Source organism: Telopea speciosissima, unplaced genomic scaffold (assembly GCF_018873765.1).
Source record: "Telopea speciosissima isolate NSW1024214 ecotype Mountain lineage unplaced genomic scaffold, Tspe_v1 Tspe_v1.0017, whole genome shotgun sequence".
Classification (NCBI taxonomy): domain Eukaryota; kingdom Viridiplantae; phylum Streptophyta; class Magnoliopsida; order Proteales; family Proteaceae; genus Telopea; species Telopea speciosissima.
The window spans coordinates 106,254-129,744 of NW_025317353.1; the positions used below are offsets into that span (position 1 = coordinate 106,254).

Sequence of the window (23,491 nt, forward strand, 5' to 3'; positions counted from 1 at the left end):
GTTCTTAATAAACAACATATTCTCAACTCTCCCCCTCAAGCTGGTGCATATATATTGGCCAATTGGTCTATTGTCATCTCAAATGGGAGGCGAACATGTCCTAAATTCAGCTTTTCATTGATAAGATATCTGTCAACTTGGATATGCTTGGTTTTCTCATGTGGCATAGGGTTGTGACTTGTGACAGTTGTGAGTAATAGTAATGGAAGTTTTGTTGTCACAAAATGAACTCTTCGATCCCTGGGCAGAAAAAACAACTCCTCAACAACTTTATCTCACTAATTCCATGAGCCATGGATCTGAACACTGCTTAGCATTAAACTTGGCGACTACAATCTTTTTTACATGTCTCCATTTACAAGGTTTATACCAACTAGGGTATATTATATTTGTATATCTGTTGTTGACATCTAAAATTATTGGTGGGTTGGTGGCTGGTCATAGAGACATTCTATTGCTTGTTCAGGTGTGGACATTGGTTCCTAATTAACTCCGTTTGGATTCCTGGGTTAACTACCTCTCTACTTGATTACTTGGATGGAAGTGGGATCGTAAGAAGTTTTCTTTGTATGGTGTGCCAGCAGTTCCAGCTTATTATGGGCTTGAGCAATCTTTGTAAAATTTATAGATTAAGTTAAGCAGATTGATCAATCCACCTGCATCATGTGCATATTTTTAATTGAGGTTCATCAATAAATGCACTTTTGTTTGCATTTTATACGTGTAAATAAGGTTGAATTGCCTCATTGATATATAGTTTTGAACTTTTGAGTCCTAGATCTGCATTTCTTTGAAAGTTCTCTTTGGGAGTTGTTGTGTACTCTATAGGAGGTCTTCAGTGCTAGTTCTTACTATGTTCCATGATTGAAGCTCCTCTGGATGATACAACCTTCTAGTTACACTTTAAGTGGGACTTGAACTTCTATGACTCTGTCCCCTGACTTTTGAATTCATTTCTTGTCTTTCTTTGTTCTTTGAATCTATTAAGCCATGCTATTTGTAATCGTACAGTCAGATAATTTCTGGATTCCGTATTGTTTATTTTAACCATGAAGCCTGATAGTAATAATAATGCTTCAAGCGGTATTGATTTTCAAAACTAGGTCCTTTTTTTTCTGCAGTAGTTATAGGCTCAAGTAATTAAATATTAAAACCTCTGTAACAGGTCTGCAAACTGTTCCCGAATTGTCCTTAGAATCTTAATAACTAAATGAATTTCAGTAAAATATCACTCTCAAAATGTGTTTAGTTACTGGCATGCAATTGAAATTCATCTTTCAAGGTGTGAAACATCTATTTGATGGAATGTGGATTTGAAACACCATCTAAGGTCTGATGACATAATCCCTCATCTCATTGGCTGTGATGTCTTGCAGGAGACTGGATTTGGAGTTGAACACCACTTGCATCGTGGTCGTGCATTTGCAGCTTTTAACCATCTTCTTGGCCTTCGGGTTCAAGAGCTGAAATCAACAAAGGCCCATCAGGAAGTGTCTGGTGCTTCTGTACAAGGACAAACAAATGTCCAGTCAGATGTGCAATTACTCTTTGCAACTTTGACTCAAAGTGAAGAGTCTCTTCTGTCATCTGTATGCTCCTCCTTCGATTTCTAGACTCATAAATGCAATTGTTTGTTGCTTACTTTACGAGAAATTTTACCTTCTATTTTCTTTCCCTCATGATATGTGAGTAGTGATTTTTAATTTGATCATCTAAATGACCTGAAACTATCCATTTCATACTCTGTACCTGTTATGAATGCAATGACACTCGTATACATATGATCATGGGATCCCCGTCAGATGGGGTCAACTACCAAATATTTGTATACAACTGAGCTCAACTGTGTCTGATGCCAACTAAATTGGGATCTGCCAAATTTTGTTTTTATTTTTTACTTATAGTTTGTTATTGTAGAAGCATCAAAGTATTTTTCAAATGAAAGTAGGAGAGCTGATCCAAAATTGAGCAATCCTTTGGAACTTGAAGTTCTATTCTGTGGAAAATGGTTCCCATGCCATATCTGAGATTTTGTGGAATTAGAGAGATCAAAGAATATAGAAAGACGGATTTTTTTTTGGGGGGGGGGTGGTGGAGGGAGGAGAGAGGTTGGTTTCAAGTACATGCTTGATGGTTTGTTCTGTGTTGGCAGATTGGTGTATTGGAAAAAAAGGATTCTTATAGAGTCAGTAGAGCTTGGATTATTGAATGAACTAGAGGCTTCTCTTATGGGAAAGCTAAAGACAGATGCGGTTCTTAGTTTCCGTTCACAACAGTTGTTTCCTGATCTGATGATATTTTTTTCTGTTTGTATAGATTTCTATATAAATTTTTTTGTAATGCATGTAGTTCAGAATCAGAGAATGAGAATGACGTGACTTGTCATTAATGACAGAGGTCTACTCTATTTATAATAAGAATTACAACCCAAGGGGTAGAAAGGTAAAACAGAGAAACCCTAAATAACCTAAGGTAAAGTGACAATATTCCAATCCCACGGTTCTCAACGCTCCCCCTCAAGTTGGTGCAAATATATCAAACATGCCCAACTTGGAGACTAGAGGGTGGAACACTTTACAAATCAAGCCCTTGGTGAATACATTAGCGAGTTAATTATCAGAACTAACTAATGTAATTCCAGATGGATGTCAATCCAACTAAAACCAGAACCAGAATCTGCTTGGGTATAATGCAATCGGTTAGGGCAGAATGGAGGATTAGATGAACCGAGGGTTAGGGTTAATGGAGTTAGGGTTTGATGGTACGGATAGGAGAAGAAGGGCTAGGGGGTTGGGATGAAAGCTTACTTGTGTTGGATGGATCCTTGGACTGAGAACAGATCTGAGTAACTAATCTTTGAACCTTCACACAATCGGCAGCAACAAACTTGACAAACTTGAATGCACTCGAAGGAGAGAAAACAGTGAACTAGTGAAGGCTATCTCAGCCTCACCTTCACAGCCTATCTCAGGACAGTGGAATGCATTAAAGCAATAATCTTCTTCATTAAATCGTGGGGGGCTCAATGGAGCTCTTTACATTATATAGCCTTCAAGGCTGGACATAAAATAAATCCTAACTATGACTAGGACTCAAAATAGAAATAGGAATGCCAACTAGGACTAGGACTCAAAATAGGAATGCTAACTAGGACTTAGGACTTCTAATTAGGATTCAGATTTGCACTAGGAATCCTAATTAGATTACAACTCAATAAAAATAACCTAATTAGATTACAACTCAATAAAAATAAAACATAGGACTTCTAATTAGGATTCAGATTTGCACTAGGAATCCTAATTAGATTACAACTCAATAAAAATAAAACAAATACTAAAAATCCCCACGATTGTTGCTAGTGTAGGGATGAAGGATTCATCCCTACACCTACCCGATGGTTACTTAGGCTGGTGTAGGGAAGAATCCTACACCTGCGGCTGGTTTTAGACAGCCGGTTTACATCAACTCCCCCTTCTCAAAAACATTCGTCTCCGACGGGGCGCTTGGGTTGCAAACCCAAAAAATCTCAAATGGAGTACGGCCAGTGGTCCGATTGACAGAACTATTGTACGCGAACTCGGCAATATCAAGGACAGAAGGCCAATCTTTCGCATGATCACGAACAAGACATCGGAGGAGATTGCCTAAACTGCGATTAACCACTTCAGTCTGCCCATCTGTCTGAGGATGAAAGGCGGTGGAGAACTTCAGCTTGGTATTGGTCTTCATCCACAAGGTCTTCCAAAAATAGCTAGTGAATTTGACATCACGATCAGAAACAATAGACTCGGGTAGCCCATGAATACGTACGACCTCTTTGAAGAAGAGCTTGGCGATGTGACTGGCATCAAATGTCTTCCGACAGGGAATGAAATGAGCCATTTTCGAAAACCTGTCCACCACCACAAATATAGAGTCATGACGCTCCCGTGTAGATGGGAGGCCGAGAACGAAATCCATGCTGATATGTAACCGGGGTGCATGAGGCACTGGAAGAGGTGTGTAGAGGCCCGTGTTTTGCTTATCACCCTTGGCAAGCTGACAATCTCGACAACGCTGAATCACCTATTGGACGTCACGCTGAAGATGTGGCCAATAATACAAATCAGCAACTGCAACATATGTCTTGCTAATGCCAAAATGCCCTCCCATGCCACCGCCATGTAGTTCCCTAATGAGGTGCTGCCGAAAGGATGTGTTAGGGATACATAGGCGTGTCCCGAAGAAGAGATATCCATCACGTAGGGAGTATTTGGCATCAGTTCCGCCTTGCTATAATGTAGTATGAATGGGGGAAAAATCAACATCAGCTGTGTACTCATCTCTGATATGTTCGATGCCTGTGCTGTGAGTAAAAGAGGTGGATAGGGTGAGAACTTTCCGACTTAGAGCATCAGCGACCTGGTTCTCTTTGCCTGCCTTGTACTTCAGAACGAAATGAAACTCCTGGAGATAGGCGATCCATTTAGCATGGCGGCTGCTTATGGATCACTGAGAATGGAGATACTTAAGGGCCTCATGGTCAGAGTATAGAATAAATTCTTTGCCCACAAGGTAGTGTCTCCAATGCTTTATAATCTAGATCACTGCATAAAGCTCCAAATCATAGGTAGAATAACGCCGCTTAGCGTCGTTGAGTTTCTCACTATAGAAGGCAATGGGATGATTTGATTGCATGAGAACTCCTCCAATCCCAACATGGGATGCATCTGTAGCCACCTCAAATATGACATCAAAGTTTGGGAGCCGTAGAACAGGTGCCTCGGTCATCTTTTGCTTGATCAAGGAAAATGCTTTGGTAGCAGCCGGTGTCCACTGGAATTTGCCCTTACTTTCTCTCATGCACTCAGTAATGGGTGCCATGATGCCGCTGAAGTTCCGAATAAAACGCCGATAAAAAGATGCTAGGCCGTGGAAACTCCTAACCTCTGTCAAGGTGTGTGGCACTGGCCAATTGACTATGCTTTGCACTTTCTCCGGATCAGCTTCAACCCCGGCTGAAGATATAATAAACCCAAGGAAGATAACCTTAGGTAACATAAAAGAACACTTTTTGAGGTTGATGAAGAGTTTCTCTATACGTAACACTCTCATCACTTGCTTTAGATGATCGAGATGCTCCTCGGTGGTGTGGCTGTAGATAAGAATGTCATCAAAGTAAACCACAAGAAACTTACCGATGAATGGACGAAGTACCTGTGTCATTACACGCATGAAGGTGCTTGGAGCATTTGTGAGACCGAAAGGCATCACCTTCCATTCATATAGACCATCCTTTGTCTTGAAAGCAGTCTTCCACTCATCTCCTGGGCGGACCCGAATCTGATGATATCCGCTCTTTAAGTCAATCTTCGAAAAGATGGAAGCACCTGTGAGCATGTCTAACATGTCGTCAAGTCTTGGAATAGGAAACCTGTATTTGACGGTGATCTTGTTTATTGCCCTGCTATCAATACACATCCTCCATGTACCATCTTTCTTTGGAGTAAGTAATGCTGGAACAGCACATGGGCTCATGCTCTCAACAATAAACCCCTTGCGAATCAGGTCATCTACTTGTCTCTTGAGCTTGGCATGCTCAGTAGGGCTGAGACGATAAGTGGGCAGGTTTGGTAGCACCGAACCTGGTACTAGATCAATGGCATGCTGAATATCCCTCATAGGAGGTAGCTCATCTGGAAGATCGTTTGGTAGTAGATCTGAGAAATCATCAAGCAGATCTTTTATGGATTTGGGATGAATAGTGGTAGGGGTTGGTGACACTGCTCTTGTGACCAGGGCTAGTATCAACCCTGTCTCTTCACTTGTAGTAAGGAATTCTCGGTGAGGCAGGGACAGAATTCGTTGCTCCAAGGGTTGTGCTTTAGTAGTACTAGTACTAGCGTGTGGTGCCTTGCTGCTTGACCCTCCTTTTATTGGCTGTCTATTGTCAATAGTTTTCAAGACCTGTTGTCGCTTCAGCTGGGCAGCTCTAAGCCTTGGCCTCATCAATGGTACAGTGAGGGGGTTGAGAACCAGTGGTTTCCCTTTGAAGTCAAAGAAACACTGATTTTTTGTACCTCCCGTCAATACATTGTTATCATACATCCATGGTCTCCCAAGTAAGACATCAGTCAGAATCATAGGAATTATATCGCACCAGACATTCTCCTCGTAACCAGAAATCTTGAGTGGCACTGAGCATCGCTGATTAACCTCTAAAGTATCATTATTAAGTAAGGATACCTTGTATGGTTGTGGGTGAGGTTCAGCTTTAAGCTTCTCTTCAATGACAAAAGCTTTGGAAACCACGTTGACACAACTACCGCTGTCCACGATCACTTGTGCTGTTGCTGTCCCGCTATCCATCAGTGTATAAAAGATGCAATGTCGACGCCAGTCCTCTCCTTTAGATTCGGCAACTAGAATGCGAGTTACTACATTTACCTCATAAATTTCGTCTTCCAAAGTATCATCATAGTCTTCTCCCTCAAGAGCAGCATTAACGGCCCAATTGTCATTAAACTGTGGGTCACAAACTTGGACATCTGGACTAGTTTCCATGGCTGCAATCACTGAATTGGACTTCCCTCTTTGGAGGCAGTACCTTGCATAATGACCATCTTGTTGGCAATGGAAACACTTGTTAGGTGTTTGACTACCCATGGGGGCCTTACCCTTTTCCTCTGTAGTTGGTGGAGCTCGGGTAGGGAAACCACTAGATTTGTTAGGAGTAAAGGTTCTCCTAATATCACCGGACTGCGGTGTGAATCTTCGCGGGGCAGCCTTGATTAGATCTTCAGCATCCATGGCCTTTTCAAAACAGTGATTCAAATTATATATTTCAACCACGCCTATCTTGTCTTTAATGTCAACCCTCAATCCCAACTTGAAACGGGATATAAGCTGGTCATCATTCTCATCTACACCCATACGTGAGAGTAAGTCATTGAATTTATCAATATACTCCTCAACTGTTAAGGTACCTTGTCGTATAGTGTTCGGTTGATCATGCAAACGCCTACGATAAGAAGGAGGTAAGTACTTCTCTTTGAGAATCTCTTTCATAGCTGCCCAAGTAATTGGTTCCATGTGACGACGGATCAACCTTGTCTTCATGTGTACGCCACCAATCTCTCGGCTCCTCGATTAACTTAGTCGTGGCCAGCTGCATCTTTCGGTCTTGACAACCGAAACCACTTGAAGTAGTCATCTAGAGCACTCAACCAGTCATGGAATGCAATAGGGTCATGTTTCCCGTTATATTCCTTGAGATCCATTTTACCTTATGCTTATCATCACGGTAATACCGATTTCCATCGTGATCTTCATCTTCTTCATAGGTAGAATTGTTATTGATCTGTGTTATCCGTAGTGTGGGAACCCTCGTGGTAACCTACGTGGATGTCGGTTGTTAGTGTATGAAGCGCAGCTTGATTTGTGATATTCTTTGTGGAGGTGCGGTAGGACCTTGTTGTGACAGTACATCAACTTGTTGCTTGATGGTCTTCACATCTTAGATAAAACCTTGACTATCTCAGCCGATTCTTTGTAGAGTGGTTGGATCACTTGATTTTGGAGAACCCATAGCTAGGCTTTGATACCAAATAATGTAATTCCGGATGGATGTCAATCCAACTAAAACCAGAACAGAATCGCTTGGGTATAATGCAATCGGTTAGGGCGAGAATGGAGGATTAGATGAAGCGAGGGTTAGGGTTAATGGAGTTAGGGTTTGATGGTACGGATAGGAGAAGAAGGGTTAAGGGGTTGGGATGAAAGCTTACTTGTGTTGGATGGATCCTTGGACTGAGAACAGATCTGAGTAACTAATCTTTGAACCTTCACACAATCGGCAGCAACAAACTTGACAAACTTGAATGCACTCGAAGGAGAGAAAGCGTGAACTAGTGAAGGCTATCTCAGCCTCACCTTCATAGCCTATCTCGGGACAGTGGAATGCATTAAAGCAATAATCTTCTTCATTAAATCGTGGGGGGGCTCAATGGAGCTCTTTACATTATATAGCCTTCAAGGCTGGACATAAAATAAATCCTAACTATGACTAGGACTCAAAATAGAAATAGGAATGCCAACTAGGACTAGGACTCAAAATAGGAATGCTAACTAGGACTTAGGACTTCTAATTAGGATTCAGATTTGCACTAGGAATCCTAATTAGATTACAACTCAATAAAAATAAAACAAATACTAAAAATCCCCACGATTGTTGCTAGTGTAGGGATGAAGGATTCATCCCTACACCTACCCGATGGTTACTTAGGCTGGTGTAGGGAAGAATCCCTACACCTGCGGCTGGTTTTAGACAGCCAGTTTACATCACTAACAAATGGAATGCAGATGACTCCTTGTTCAAGCTTTTCTTTGATGGAGTGTCTATCAATCTCAACATGCTTTGTTCTGTCATGCTGGACTGGATTGTGAGCGATACTGATGGCAGCCTTGTTGTCACAGTAAAGGCGCATAGGATCTTCAGAAATAGTACCCAAATCACTCAATAATCCTTTGAGCCACATGAGTTCATAGATTCCTTGAGCCATAGCATTCGGCTTCCGCACTGGAGCGAGAGACTACAGACTACTTCTTGCTACGCCAGGTGACAAGATTACCTCCAGGGAAGGAACAATAACCAGAGGTGGATCGGCTATCATCAATGGATCCAGCCCAATCGGCATCTGTGAACATTTCCAGCCTTAAGTTCCCATTGTTGAAGAAGAGAATTCCTTTCCCAGGGCAGATTTTAAATGCCTCAGTATACAATGCACTGTCTCAAGATGAGATGTCCTGGGTTCATTGATAAACCTACTAATGATTCCTACAAAGTAGGCAATATTAGGTCTAGTGTGTGATAGGTAAATCAGCCGTCCAACAAGTCTCTGGTATTGCCCTCGGTCTACAGGGTTGCCCATGTCACTACATCTGATGGTTAACTTCAATAGGAGAATTTGCAGGCTTGCAACCCAACATGCCGGTTTCCTGGAGAAGGTCCAAAACTTACTTTTGCTGGGATAAGGGCTGTAATTAGAGTTCCAACTCTCTTCACAAACAAGGTATGGTCCGCTTGACTCTGTCGATAACCAAACTTCTGCATTGCTTTCAAAAAACAACCAAATCAGGCCCTAGGGGATTGCTTAAGACTATAGAGAGACTTTTTTAGCTTGCAAACATGACCATCAACAGATGGGGAGAAACCAGGAGGCGGGTCCATGTAGACCTCTTATTCAAGATCCCCATTCAAGAAGGCATTTTTGACATCCAATTGTTGCAGATCCCAACCCAAATTGGCAGCACAGGACATTAAAGCTCTCACCGAATTCATCTTTGCTATAGGGGTAAAGGTTTCTTGGTAGTCGATCCCATAGGTTTGGGTGAAAATTTTTGTAACCAAACGTGCCTTGTATCTCTCAACAGTGCCATTTGCTTTATGTTTGACCGTAAATACCCATTTGCATCCAACCAACTTCTTCCCTTTAGGGCGAGGAACAAGTTTACAGGTACTATCTTTATGCAGGACCTGCATTTTTTCTAGCATGGCAGCCTTGCATTTTGGATCTTTGATGGCTTCTTTCCAATCCTGTGGAATTGACACAACATATGAGGAAGAAACAAAAACCCGATAGGAAGGTGATAAAGAATTATAAGAAATAGGACGGTCATCATGTAGAGCAAGATTAGACACATTATCAGAAGTAGGAATAGTAGGAACAATATTACCTGATGGTGAGGGCAAATCTGGTGACTGTATCGCATTGGGCAATGGTTGGTCGTTCATGGTCCCTTTTGTCCTTGAATCTACTCCGAGTGTAAGTTATCACGCCCGGATTAGGAACAGAGTGAACCAAACTCTCCCCTTTACCGCTGTCAGTAATAGGCTCCAAAGAAAGCTCCCCTGATTTGGTAAACTATCAATAACCAAGGGAACAACAGGTGTAGAAGACAGCTCTTCCTCAAGACTTTCCCCCTGAAGAGGTGACGTAAAATAGGGTTCTGATTCATGAAAGGCGACATCCATGGTAACATAGAGACAACGAGAGGGAGGGTGATAACACTTATAACCCTTCTGGGATGCTGAATAACCATGGAAAATATACCGAAGAGCTCGAGGATCCAACTTAGAGCAGGTAGAGGAGGAATTGTGGGCAAAACAAACACACCCAAATATTTTGGATGGAATGGAGGAGGCAATAGTAGGGTCAGGGAGAAAGGAGAGAAGTGTCTTAAAATTGAGGACACTCGAGGGAGCCCTATTAATAAGGTAGGCTGCGGTAAGAACAGCATCGCCCCAATAATGTTTCAGGACACCCGTAGTAAACATCAAGCACGGGTTACATCTAAAAGATGACGGTTTTTCCATTCAGGGATGCCATTCTATTCAAGTGTTCGGACACTCTAAGTTTGGGAAAGGATCCCATGAGAAGAAAGGTACTGCTGAAAACCATGAGCAACATATTCTAAATCATTATCACTACAAAGAACTCTAATGGTAGCAATAAATTGAGTCCTAAGCATGGCATGGAAAGACTAAAAGCAAGGGAAGGCATCAAACTTATTGTGTAATAGACAAACCCATGTGAGATGTGTACAATTATCAATTAAGGTAATAAACCAACGAAAACCATTACAATCAACGGTCCTGGAGGGAACCCATATATCATAATGAATAATTGAAAATGGAACATCACTATGAGTATCACTAATAAGATAAGAGTTTCTAATGTGTTTAGCAAATTTACACATGTCACAATTTAACTGTTCCAAACTACAAATTTTTACTAAATCCGGAAACGTATAACGAAAATATGAAAAGAAGGATGTCCCAAACGGCAATGCCAGTGATGAAGCTTGGTCAGGGCGCTATCAGAACGGAGGGTGTGAGCTAAAGAAGGGAGTGAACCGGTTGGTGTGGATTCTAAGTAGTGGAGACCATCACGGACCCGGCCATACCCAATCGTAGCGCTCGTCACCAGGTCCTGAAAAACACAATGAGTGGAGAAAAAATGAACAGATCAATTCAATTCACTGGTTAAACGATAGATGGATAATAGATTAACACATAGTTTAAGGACATGTAGAACAGAAGAACGAGAGAGATGAGGAGAGCATAAAACAAAACCTTTACCTAAAACGGAGGACATAGACCCATCGGCTATACGTACCTTATCTCGGACAGAGTAGGGATAATAGGTATGGAAGGCCTTTGAGTTACTAGTAGTATGATCAGTAGCACCAGAGTCGATTAACCATTAGGGGCTGGTAGAAGAGACATGGAAATTACTTGACTGGGCAAGGTTGGAGACAGAAGAAGAAGGGCTAGTAGTCATTTATGTCACCAACTTTTGGAGGGCAGCCATTTGATCCAGAGAGAAGGGTGTTACAGTAAAAGGAGCAGCGCCAGTATCGGTTGCTTTAGAGAGATTTGCCTAGGAACGAGTGCTTCCCTGTTAGAGTTGCGTCCATTCTTGGGGCACCCATGAAGTTTCCAACAAGTATCCCTGGTATGTCGAGGGCGACCACAATAATCACACTTCACAGGTTCTCGTGTAGATGGAGAAACCTTGGATGAATCTGCAGGGAGGCGCAGGTGATGTAGTGAGCAAGGCTGACCGAACAGGGGTAGCAGGAGGCATTATAACAGTCTGACGACGGTCCTCAGATTAAACCAAATTATATGCCTGAAGAAGAGTAGGAAAGGTGTCTTGTCCTAATATCTATAGTCGAACTTGATCAAACTTGGGGATCAAGCCAATTAAAAAATCATATACCCGTTCCATTTCTCTCTCCTTCTGGAAGTACCAATGTCATTAGAATGTACCATAGGAATGGGGTGATAGAAGTCCAACTGGTGCCAAAGATTGGTCAGGGTAGAGTGATAGTCAGTAAGAGAAAGCTCTCTCTGAGTTGTATTGCAAACCTGACGCTGTATCTCATATATTTGGGCATAATTCCCTTCCATTGAATAAGTCTAACAAACTGCATCCCAAAGGTCCTTGGCAGAATTGAAGTGGACAAAGTTGGGACTAACAAAGGGCTCCATGGAGTTAATGAGAAAAGACATGATCAAAGCGTCATTAGACATCCATGTAGTAGTTGTAGTAGGGTCTGTAGGCTTGAGAGTATCACCTGTAACTAGATCAAAGTAATTGTGGCCTCATAGAGTGAGAATGCTTGCATGGGACCAGGTAAGATAGTTCTGCACATTGAATTTGATGGGGCCAAGTTGGAGAGTGTGATGGCCGGCGGAGCTACTAGAACGACCAAGTGGAGCCACCTCAGTTATACTGGTTGAGGTCACACTAGTATTTTCATCACCCATGATACTCAAAGAAGAGGAGTATCACATTGACAAAAAAAACAGGGTAGCACTGGTGGGAGAGGTGCAGAGGGAAGTAGCCGCGGGCAGAGGACGACCTTGAAGGTTGTGGCGACACTGGCAAGAGATGAGGGCCGGCGGACAGGAGGCACGACAACGGAGTCGCGGCGGCAGCACCGCAGGGTGGCCAGTAGATGGTGGCACGACAATGTGAATCACGGCGGAGAAAGGCACGACGACAAGTGGTCGCGGCGGCAGCGCTGTGAGAAGCGACCAATATGGCGTGACTCATGGTGGGAGAAGCATGGCAATGGAAATCGCGGCGGGAAAAGAGGAGAGGCCCAGCGAGAGACCGCGACAGAGAGAGGCGTGGCTGAGGGGGGAGCGCCGCTGCAAAAAGGAGATCCAAAAAGTGGTCGTGGTAGCGGAAGGTAGGCGTAGTAAAGAAGCTAGCAGTGCATGGTTCAGAAGTTGCCTACTATGCTAGACGAGGAGGCAGCTGCCTCCAATGGGCGGTGACGATGGTGGTGTAGAGTAGCGCAAAGAATGAAAAAAACTTTCTAGGGTTTTGGGCTCTGATTCCAAGTTCAGAATCAGAGAATGAGAATGAAGTGACTTGTCATTAATGACAGAGTTTTACTCTATTTATAAATTATAATAAGAATTACAACCCAAGGGGTAAAAAGGTAAAACAGGGAAAAATAATAAAACCCTAAATAACCTAAGGTAAAGTGACAATATTCCAATCCCACGGTTCTCAACACATGTGTTCGATGTTGCAGTGGCTTTACTGCAATATCCTTCTCTTACGGTTTATTTTGTGGGAGTAGTTGTTCATGAGAGTTTTCCTTGATGGCATGCCTAGTTCTGCCTTGTGTCATCTCCAATGTGAGTAAAATTTTACACATGGCCATTCCATACCATTTCTTAGATATCCATTGGTTGAGGATTTGCCACATCACCCTTCCACATGGCACACTAGGTGTGTTGTCCGGAGATTTCTTCTAAATAAGGCTTTTCTTATTTTATTTTATATTATGAACAGATATCTTGTTTGATTTCTTACTGCTGGAAATTAAGGAAATAGTAGTGCATGTAGTAGCAGACTAGCAGCAGTAATAGTAGTAATATAAGCAAAAGAGTTTCCTTATCTGGAAGCCTTTTTGAGCCACGCATGGGGCTGATAGGGTCAATTTGACTGCTGGATAAATAGAGCATCCCTTACTTTGTGTACACGTTGAATTATGTTTCCTATGGCAACCATATGGCTCTCAATCTAGTGGATTTTCCCCATTTATTTTGAGCCATCAAATTTATGGAGGGCTGATGTGATGATTCTAAATATTGGGTTGATGCGGGAAAATCAAAGAGGGCTTGTTTTAGACAAAGTGAGTTTTGCAGTGGATTATTATGTTATGTGCCATTTGGTCTGATGGGTTTTATTTTCAACGGGCTTCTTTAATGTGCCTATAATTGTTGATATACATTGGAGCTGTCAAGGCGTCGCCTTGGTTCCCCCCCCCCCCCCTCGACTGCCTTGTGTTGCCTAGCCGCCTTGACAACTATGATATGCATTCTTGTTGCTCTTACTTAACAGCTCAAGCTTTTAGGATATGCGGTTGTAACATGGTGTCAGAGCAGGGAGGTCGAATATTCGATACCTGTGAAGTGCACGGGGTTCCCTGATACATTCTCCCCTTGGTGGCAAGTGATGGTGTTTTGCATGAGTGTGTGTCAAGTGTGTACAACCCTGCACATGCGGGGGGTGTTGATATACATTGTTGTTCCCTTAGTTAATAGCTTGAGCTTTTAGGGTAAACGGTTGTAACAATACGATAAATACAAGTTAGAGTTATGGGATTCAACTCTTTTTTTTTTAAATCAAATTGGTTGTTTGGTTCTAGTTTCATTAGGATTTTAAGATTTATTGTATTCAAATATGCTCTTTGCAGCCTACTATTGATCAAGTGAGTTTGTGGTTTGAATTGTATTAAGATTAGGCAAGTTATTGTCATTGTAGTAGTCAGATTTTTAGAGTTCTGTATGTATTTATAGTCTTATATACCCTGGCTATTGGGCATACAAATCTCATTATTGAAGCAAGACAATTTATATTTTGCTCATGCCATGTGGATTCATTCTGGTATAGATGGATTTATGTACAGGCTAAGGCATCTCTAACTTGGATTCCTAGTTTCCTACGGTGTTTCTTATTTTCTTTTGTTCTTGTTATCTCAGTGTTTAATTTTCAGTTAATTAAGTCAGATCTGTGGCTCCCTTTCTCGTATAGGTGGTTCTCTGTTTTTCGCTATGTTTTTGCTGATCTGTTCATTATTATCAATCACTTCTGTGATCAGATTGCATCCAAATTTTGTTTCCACTCAGTATTCTGTTACTGGTTTATATATCCATACTCTTCAGACCTGATTTTGATAAAATTGCAGCGTTATTTCCTTCTGAGAAAGTTGTTTCTGTTTTCAATAGATACGCCTGATCCGCTTGAGAATTTGACTCAAGTCTCTAGGGTTGTAGACAACAGATTCCAGAGTATCATACTTCTCTTGTAGTTCTTTTTTTCCCTTGTTCTCTGAAATTATCTTATTAATCTTGAGATCTGATTATCTGTATAATCATGGATTCTGGTATCCGATAAGAAACTGTTCCGAGCAATGACGTATTATTTTTCTGTAGCTCCTGGTCACTGTCAGCAGGCCCTATTATGCTATTCCTACATGAGGGTTAGGTTTGTGCTATCCTGCATTATGGATTGATGGGGGGTCATCCAAGGTACTAAAACTCGGAATTCAGTACCAACTTGGCCCTTGGAAAAACCGAGTCGAGTCAAGATCTAGCCGAGTTGGTGCATTTTTTTTTTCCGACTCAAAACGTCAACTTGGTGGGTTTTAAACCTAGTTTGGGTCTGAAACTTGGTATGCAGCCTATTTTAGGCCATTTAAACACAATGACACTATCAGATTTTGCAAAAACAAAGTCCAAATATGAGTTTCACTTCGGACTATAGGTTGGTAGGCGATGACGTACTAAAATACCCTACTCTACACATAATTTAGTAATAGAAAGCAATCAAAACATTCAATTAATGTTCTTAAAATAACTTAAATAAGCATTAGAAATGTTAAAGTGTATAATACGTCAATCTTTAAACAAATTTTACATAAAATGTGATATGTTAATGTATTCAGTCCCAACACGATCCATATAGAATTCCCATGTCATAGTGTTGGTATAGTTTTGCACATAATATACCACTTGAAGATGTGTAGCTGAATCCTTCAAATGTGCGGCTGATTCAACTCTCCCGAAGGTCAGAACTTGAAATCCATAGATAAAATGAAGAAGGAGCTTCAAATGGGGAAGAAAATGGCCTTTGGACAGAACTCGACTGAGATATGTCGAGTTCTGTTGAGTTAGGTAAGTTTTAAAGAGGTAGATGGGTCGAGTTCTGGGTTGACCTGAGATCTCGAGTTACCCAAGAACTCGACCGAGATAGTGTAATTTTTAAAATCATATGGGAACTCAACTTGATTTATCAAAAAACCGAGATCTCGCGAGTTCTCGAACCATGGGGTCATCTGGATTGAACATCTGTCAAATTTCAAGGCCAAACTCGGTCATATGGCCCACTGTGTTGAACATTTTGCCAACTGTTCAAATCTTGACCAAAATTGTGCCCAATGGTCTAATGCTTCTGTCCTGGAACTTATGAAATGAGTCACGGAAGACATTGACAACAGTTCCCTAAAATTTGGGAGCGGAATAAGCTTCTACGTGGAAGATATTTAGGCCTTTGTAGCATGGATAACAAAGCCATACCTAATCTGCTGGTCATGAAAAATCACTCAGTGGTGCTTCTTCCGCCGATGAAGATAGTAATAGTAGTAATAGTGGCTGCAACAGAAGCAGTTGTAGTAGTAATAACAGTAACGATAGCTAAGTAGTGTGACATTGTCATCAGTCATGACATTTTGCAAGTCAAGCTTTGCTATTGTAGTATATGTTTGCTCCCATATGTTGTTTACTGCTCTCAGCTGCTTTGGCATTCTGAGTTCTCTTTCTTGTTAATGAAAATAATTGTCTTAAATCTCTTTGTTCATAGTGCCAACACTATCCGCTCAAAATTTTCTTTTGGTCTGGTTCCAACTTCAGGTCGTGCCACTAGCTATCGTGCACTTTGAGGATTCTGTATTGGTTTCTTCATGTACATTCCTCTTGGAGCTTTGTGGCTTATCTGCTAGCATGCTTCGTGTAGAAATTGCAGCCTTGAGACGCATTTCTTCTTTTTACGAGTCCAATGATTATAATGAACATTCCAAGCATCTTTCTCCGAAGGGTTCTGCATTTCATGTAGTATCCCATGAAGGTGGTATTGCAGGCTCTCTCGCTCAAGCATTGGCGGATGATTACCTGCATAGTGATATTGCTAGCACCATGAAACAGAAGAACGCGAAAAGTAGAACAGGTTACAAAAATCCTTTGCGAGCTTTGATGGCTGTCTTACAGCATTTGGAAAGGGCAAGTCTGCCTTTGATGGTTGATGGTAAAACTTGTGGATCTTGGTTGTTAAGTGGCAATGGTAATGGGACTGAGTACAGATCTCAACAAAAAGCTGCAAGCCAGCACTGGGATTTAGTTACAACTTTTTGTCAGATGCATCAGATTCCCCAAAGTACAAAATACCTTGCTGCACTTGCTAAGGACAATGATTGGGTACTCTAAATCTCTTCTATCTATATATTTGTATTATTATGTAGCTTAACTATTTTTTAGGAGGTGTTTGAGCCTTAAAGATATTATTCTTTTCTTTTTTTTTGTCGGATAGGTCGGGTTTCTGGCAGAGGCTCAGGGTGGTGGATATCCTTTTGATTCAATTGTTCAAGTTGTAAGTTTGATAGCCTTTCTATCCATCACAAACATTAATCAAACTAATTTTGCTCTTGATTGTCTTTTCTTAGTCCTGATTTAGTGAGTAACTTCTCTTTCCTTATTCTTTGTCATGTTTCAGGCATCTAAGGATTTCAGTGATCCACGACTAAAGATTCACATACTAACAGTCCTGAAAAGCTTGCAGTCAACGAGAAAAAAATCCAGCTCTTCATCAAATTCAGCTTCCTGTTCCACTGGAAGGAGTAATGAAATTTCTTTCTCTACTGAAGACAACATTCTGAATCCTGTAGAACTTTTTGGGCTTCTTGCAGAGTGTGAGAAACAGAAAAATCCTGGAGATGCCCTTCTGATAAAAGCAAAAGATTTGCGATGGTCTCTCTTGGCAATGATTGCATCGTGCTTTCCAGATGTATCTCCTCTATCATGCTTAATGGTTTGGTTGGAGATTACAGCAGCAAGGTTGTTTTTGACACTCTTTTCACATGCATCCTGTATTTCATTGGCTTACATGCTGTTGCTGATCAATTCCAACCCCCTCTCCCCCCACCCCCCCCCCCAAAAAAAAAAAAAATCCCAAATTGGTGTGGTTGAAGCATAAATGTGTTATTTTCATTCTTGTTAGATTTATGTTTATACAAGTTCTGCTTATAGTTCTTACTGCTGGAATTTTCTTTATAGGGAAACCTCATCCATAAAGGTGAATGACATTGCTTCCCAAATTGCAAACAATGTTGGAGCAGCTGTTGAAGCTAGTAATTCACTGCGAGCTGGTAGTAGAACCCTAGCATTTCGTTACAACCGAAGGAACCCGAAACGGAGGCGACTGATAGAACCAATCTCAGTAGATCCCTCTGTTGCTTCCCCTTCTAACTCTTCTAGTACATCTGGTGCTTTTGAAACTTCTGTTCAAGATAATACTCCTGATGAGGAAAAAAACCACCTAGTTGATAAACAGATGAAGGTTACAACTGATGCTGATGAAGGGCCTGCTTCTCTGTCAAAGATGGTAGCGGTGCTTTGTGAACAACATCTGTTTCTTCCTTTGCTGAGGGCCTTTGAGATGTTTCTTCCATTTTGTTCTCTTTTGCCTGTCATACGTGCTCTCCAGGTTTGTTAACATGTTCCAAATCATGTTGTTTAGGAAAACCATACCCAACTTTTTATTTAATGTTTGAATAATCTTCTATATATAACAACATCTGTTTCTTCCTTTGCTGAGGGCCTTTAAGATGTTTCTTCCATTTTGTTCTATTTTGCCTTTCATATGTGCTCTCCAGGTTTGTTAACATGTTCCAAATCATGTTGCTTAGGAAAACCACACCCAGCTTTTTATCTAATGTTTGAATAATCTTCTATATATGATCTACGCTTTCTTTTCCTTATTTTGCATTACTTCCCCATCCCCCTCTGAAAAAAAAAACAGTTTGTATGTTCTACTTACAACCATCTCCCCTCTTTCCCCCCCCCCTGTTACTGCTTCCTCCAAATCCCCTGCCCTAAAGGGAAAATAAAGAAGGAAAAGTTGATGTTATACAGCCTAAGGTTTTACATCTCTAAGTCCGAACTACAAAGGAATTGTGGTAGCAAAGACCGCCTAGGATGTAGCACAAAGAGAAAAAGAGAGGATGTGGTTTAGATAGATTAGCAAAAAAAGGGGAAAAATAATATAAGATAAACTAGGGCTCAAAGATGAAGTTTGGCTTTAAAAATATAAGAAGGTAAGGTAGGAGATAAAATCTGATACATGGGGCCATGAACAATGCCTAGAGGGAAAGAGTCTTTCTATTATTGCAAAAGCATACAAATCGTAGAACCATTGGGGAAAGAAGCTTTTATCAAAATCCTTTGATACAACCGGTACACCATAGGTTGGCCCAACCCAGTCCTCTCGTACTAAGGTTGGCTCCTCGCAGTTCTCATTGATTTTTATAAATACTGGACTAAACCTTATAATGTTGGACTCCTAACATAGCTTTAAGACTTCATTAGTACTCAATAAACTTCACTTCTGAGTAATAAATACCTAAAACAGTAAGCGCAGAAAAAAAAAATCCCAAAGAATCACTAAGACATGAGAAAATTACAATATAACACCCTTACAAAATCCCAAAGAATCACTAAGACATGAGCAAATTACAATATTACGCCCTCACAAAATCCCAAAGAATCACTACGACATGAGCAAATTACAATATTACACCCTGTGAAATGATTCAGCCGTCTTCTATGACTTGATTTTGAAAACAGTGCAAGAATAAGACAATAACATCTGAATCCTTTGCCATCAGTTTGTACTTTTAATAGGTAGTACAATACCTTTGATGCAACTATTTGTAAAATTCAAATAATTTAAACAAACCAAGTGATCCAATTGCTTAAAATTTAACAATTTTCTCTCATATCTTGACAAGTGCAAGCGGCCCAAGAATTAGCTCGTAACAACTGAATCCTTTGGCTTCCTGGTGCTATATTAATAAATAGTAAAATACCTCTGATGCAACTGTGTGGAAAATTGAAATGCTGCTTTTTGTTAACAATGTGATTCCATTGGTGGAAGATAGGAGAATAGCAATTGGTTACATGAAAATCAGGTTACAGGATAATATTAGGTATCTAGTGGATTGCTATTCTTGAAAAATATTACTTTAATTCTCTTTTGTGTTTCCCAAGTAATTTAAGTTATTAATGGTATCTGTGAAGATTTTGGGATAAGGCTGAATTGTTGTTATTGTTTATAAATGGTAATGATATCTGTGAAGATTTTGTTTGTATGTGTGCTACATGCCTTCAAGAAATTTTGTGGAGCACAGTAATTGGAAGAGCTGGATTTATGTTTGCAAATGGAACTGCATTGTCCATTTTTACAATAGAAAAGTATTGTCGTTGTTGTGGTGGTGATTATTATAATTTAGTTGCATTTTGAGTTATTTGGATCATCATTGGAAGGGGGGAATTATGATACTGTTTCAATTTAGGTTTTCATTCTTTCCTATGATGACTGTAGGCATTTTCACAAATGCGCCTTTCTGAAGCTTCAGCACATCTAGCGTCATTTTCTGCCAGAATCAAGGAAGAATCTCTCCATTTGTCAGCAAACATAGGAAGAGAAGGGCAGATTGGAACATCATGGATAAGCTCAACTGCTGTGAAAGCTGCTGATGCAATGCTTTCAACATGCCCATCAGCATATGAAAAGAGGTGCCTACTACAGCTCCTGGCTGCAACTGATTTTGGTGATGGAGGTTCTGCTGCAGCATGTTTTCGGCGACTTTATTGGAAAATTAATCTAGCCGAGCCTTCACTACGCAAAGGTGATGATCTATATCTAGGGAATGAAACACTGGATGATGCTTCACTTCTGACAGCTTTGGAAAAGACTGGACACTGGGAACAAGCACGTAACTGGGCCAGGCAGTTGGAGGCCAGCGGTGGACGTTGGAAATCTGTTGTACACCATGTTACTGAAGCACAGGTATTTTGATTTACAGCACCAAGTTGTTATCTTGAAACACTGTTGAGGAAATTTCTGAATAGAGAATTTGAACTAAAACAGTATATGGAATGCAGCTTTAGTAAAAGTAAGATTGAAAATTTTGTTGTTAGGATTGATGATAGGGTGTTACCATAGAGTGATTGTTTCAGAGATTTAGGTTCCATTTTAAATAAAGAAGGGGAAATCGGGAAAGATTTTAATCATAGAACTACAACTGGGTGATTATGTGGAGGAGTGCTTATGGAATTTTATGTGATAAAAACATTCTATTAGAACTCGGAAAACTTTGCAGGACAGCCATAAGGCCACTGATGTTGCACGTAGCTGAGTGTTAGGAAACAAAGAAACAACACATCAATAAATTAAGTGTAGCTAAAATGATGATGTTAAGGTGGATGAGTGGCAAAACTAGAGAGATTATGAGAAATGAACAGATTAGAGGTGATTTAGGGGTGGCCCTGAAAGATGATTACTCCCCCTGTCCCAAGGTAACCAATATTTTACTTGTTTCCGAAAAGAAAATAACCTATACAGTAAGGAACTGAAACCCAGCCACACACCCATAGTAGGCCTACAACTAGAAATACAAATTTAACCCCCTTTACAAAAAGATTCCTTCCTATTCATGGTGAAACTAAACCCTGCCCTTAAACAAAAACTATTCATTTGCAAACTCAACCATCTGCCCCATAACCCAAAGTTGTTGACACCTCTAAACTCTGGAACAACTGACCTCCAGATAGAAACTATCATTGTGACATTTGATGGAATCATCTCAGCTGATTCCTTCCTTGCCTCAAAACTGTGGGCATTCCTCTCCTTCCAATGCACCAAAATACTGTGAATGGAAAATGTGATGGTTAGGGTATTTACTATGGAGGTGATTAAATGCAGCAGTAAAGAAGAATGTTTGCAGATTAGAGGAGCTAAAAGGACTAGGGTAGTCAGAAGACTAACTGGTAAGAAGTAGTGACAAAATATATGGATGCCTGGTTTGACAGTAAATTGAGCTTTAAACAGGGTTGAATGGCAAAACAGGATTCATGTAGCTGATCACATGTAGTTGGGAAAAGGCATAGTTGAGTTTAGCTGTGAAGTATGCTTTTTCTAATATAATATTCAAAAGTATAACTTTCTGTCCAGTGCTTCAGGGTTGGCTCTGTTGTGTGAAATATGAACCACAGAGTCCCGCAAAGAGTTTTCTCAAGTCATCTGAAATAAATTCATCAAAGTAATTTAGGAAGATGTTTGCAACACACCAATTCAGAATTAACTGTATGGATCTGCCTATTGTGACAATTCCATATAAGGAAATTCTGTTTTCACCCCTTCTTTCATGAAGTAGCAAAATTCTTGTAACAAAACTCAAGTGGGCTCCCTGAATTTATTAGATTCCTAAATCTTAAAATGTTTAGTCTGTTGAATTCATAAATTTTCCAGCAGGAATACACTTAATTTTCTGTGCCTTTTCCCCTGCTCTTTGTGCTACTGTGCCATACATTTCTTTGTAACTATATTCATGTACACTTGTGGAATCATCAAATGCCAAGTGAATTAATTTTCATGTGGGCAGTGTTAGCAAATATAATTACAGTTGACTGCTTGGTGCATATTGTGTGGAGATTACAGAACTTGTCTGTTACTCTGTTATGGTAAGACTGTTAGAGTGATTAGGGAAATGATGTTCATTTTCTGATGGATCACACACTCTCCCGTGGGTGTTTATTTTCCTTTCTTGCCTTTGTGGGTATTTCATTTATTGTTCTTGGAACAGTTGTTGGTTGTCCAGGACTGGTGGTTGGCTGTCCGAACAGACTGACTGTTTGCAATTTAAATAAACAAGAGGGAAAATAGAACTTAAGAAATAGTATTGGTAATGTTATTCATGAAAGTGCCCATTGTAGCTATCTTTGGCACGGTTCAACCTTTGAAGTAGAAAGATTCCTGTATTTTCAATCAGGATTGTCCTTGTTTTTAACATTTTGAAATTTCTTTTTATCATTTTATGTTTAAACCCCATTAGTTATTGGTGTACATGGGTTTGATTGTCTGGTTCAAATTTTGAATGCTCTGGCTTGTCAAATCAGCAGTCAACCAATCAACAATTCTCAGGCAATTGAAGGTCATCATGGGATGGATTGTCTGGCCCGGCAGTTGGTGGTGATCCTAGCAGTCCCAACTTCTGTGTTGTCCAACCTAACTAGCAAGAAGTTGGTGTATTTAGTTTCCGTATAGTCGTGTTTGATTGCGTCAATACTTTTTGGGCTTTTGGTTTGTTTCAGCCCATATCCTTTGTGTTCTTTTACTTTTTGCTTTTCTCAATATGGTGTTTCACTTCTAAAATGAAAAAAAGAGTTCCTAAACTAATTTGTGTGTAGGAAAACTAATCACTACCAAATATGTGCCATTGACAATTTCAGTTTCAAAACTCTGTCATCTTTCTGTACATTTGTTTAGCCTAGCATTATTGGCGTTTCTCTGATTGGATGTTCCATTGTTTACTGTTGCTCCTTATTTGTTTCAGGCTGAAGCAATGGTAGCAGAATGGAAGGAATTCCTATGGGATGTCCCTGAAGAGAGATCGGCATTATGGGGCCATTGCCAAACACTTTTTCTCAGATATTCCTTCCCTGCATTACAGGTCATGCGTGTACTGAATTAGCTACTATATATAACTTCAGTTGACCGCAGATCATCTTGTTGACAAGTTTTCTTTGATAATGTGTTCTGCCAATTTTGCTTTAAGGATAATTTTGTAAATTATCACGTCTTTCTTACTGTTT

At 40.5% G+C, this 23,491-nt stretch overlaps 1 protein-coding gene across 3 annotated transcripts in view; it reads left to right on the forward strand.

Moving 5' to 3' along the window:
• LOC122647289 overlaps positions 1-23,491 on the forward strand; it is a 99,003-nt gene that overhangs the window by 58,033 nt on the left and 17,479 nt on the right. For 2 of the 3 annotated variants that reach the window (XM_043840706.1, XM_043840707.1), the window contains 7 exons: positions 1,377-1,589; positions 16,478-17,038; positions 17,151-17,210; positions 17,334-17,677; positions 17,894-18,323; positions 20,220-20,687; positions 23,233-23,349. In XM_043840706.1, coding sequence (XP_043696641.1) covers positions 1,377-1,589; positions 16,478-17,038; positions 17,151-17,210; positions 17,334-17,677; positions 17,894-18,323; positions 20,220-20,687; positions 23,233-23,349 — 2,193 coding nt within the window. The remainder of the gene's footprint in view (positions 1-1,376; positions 1,590-16,477; positions 17,039-17,150; positions 17,211-17,333; positions 17,678-17,893; positions 18,324-20,219; positions 20,688-23,232; positions 23,350-23,491) is intronic. The other variant, XM_043840709.1, reaches the window with a different exon arrangement.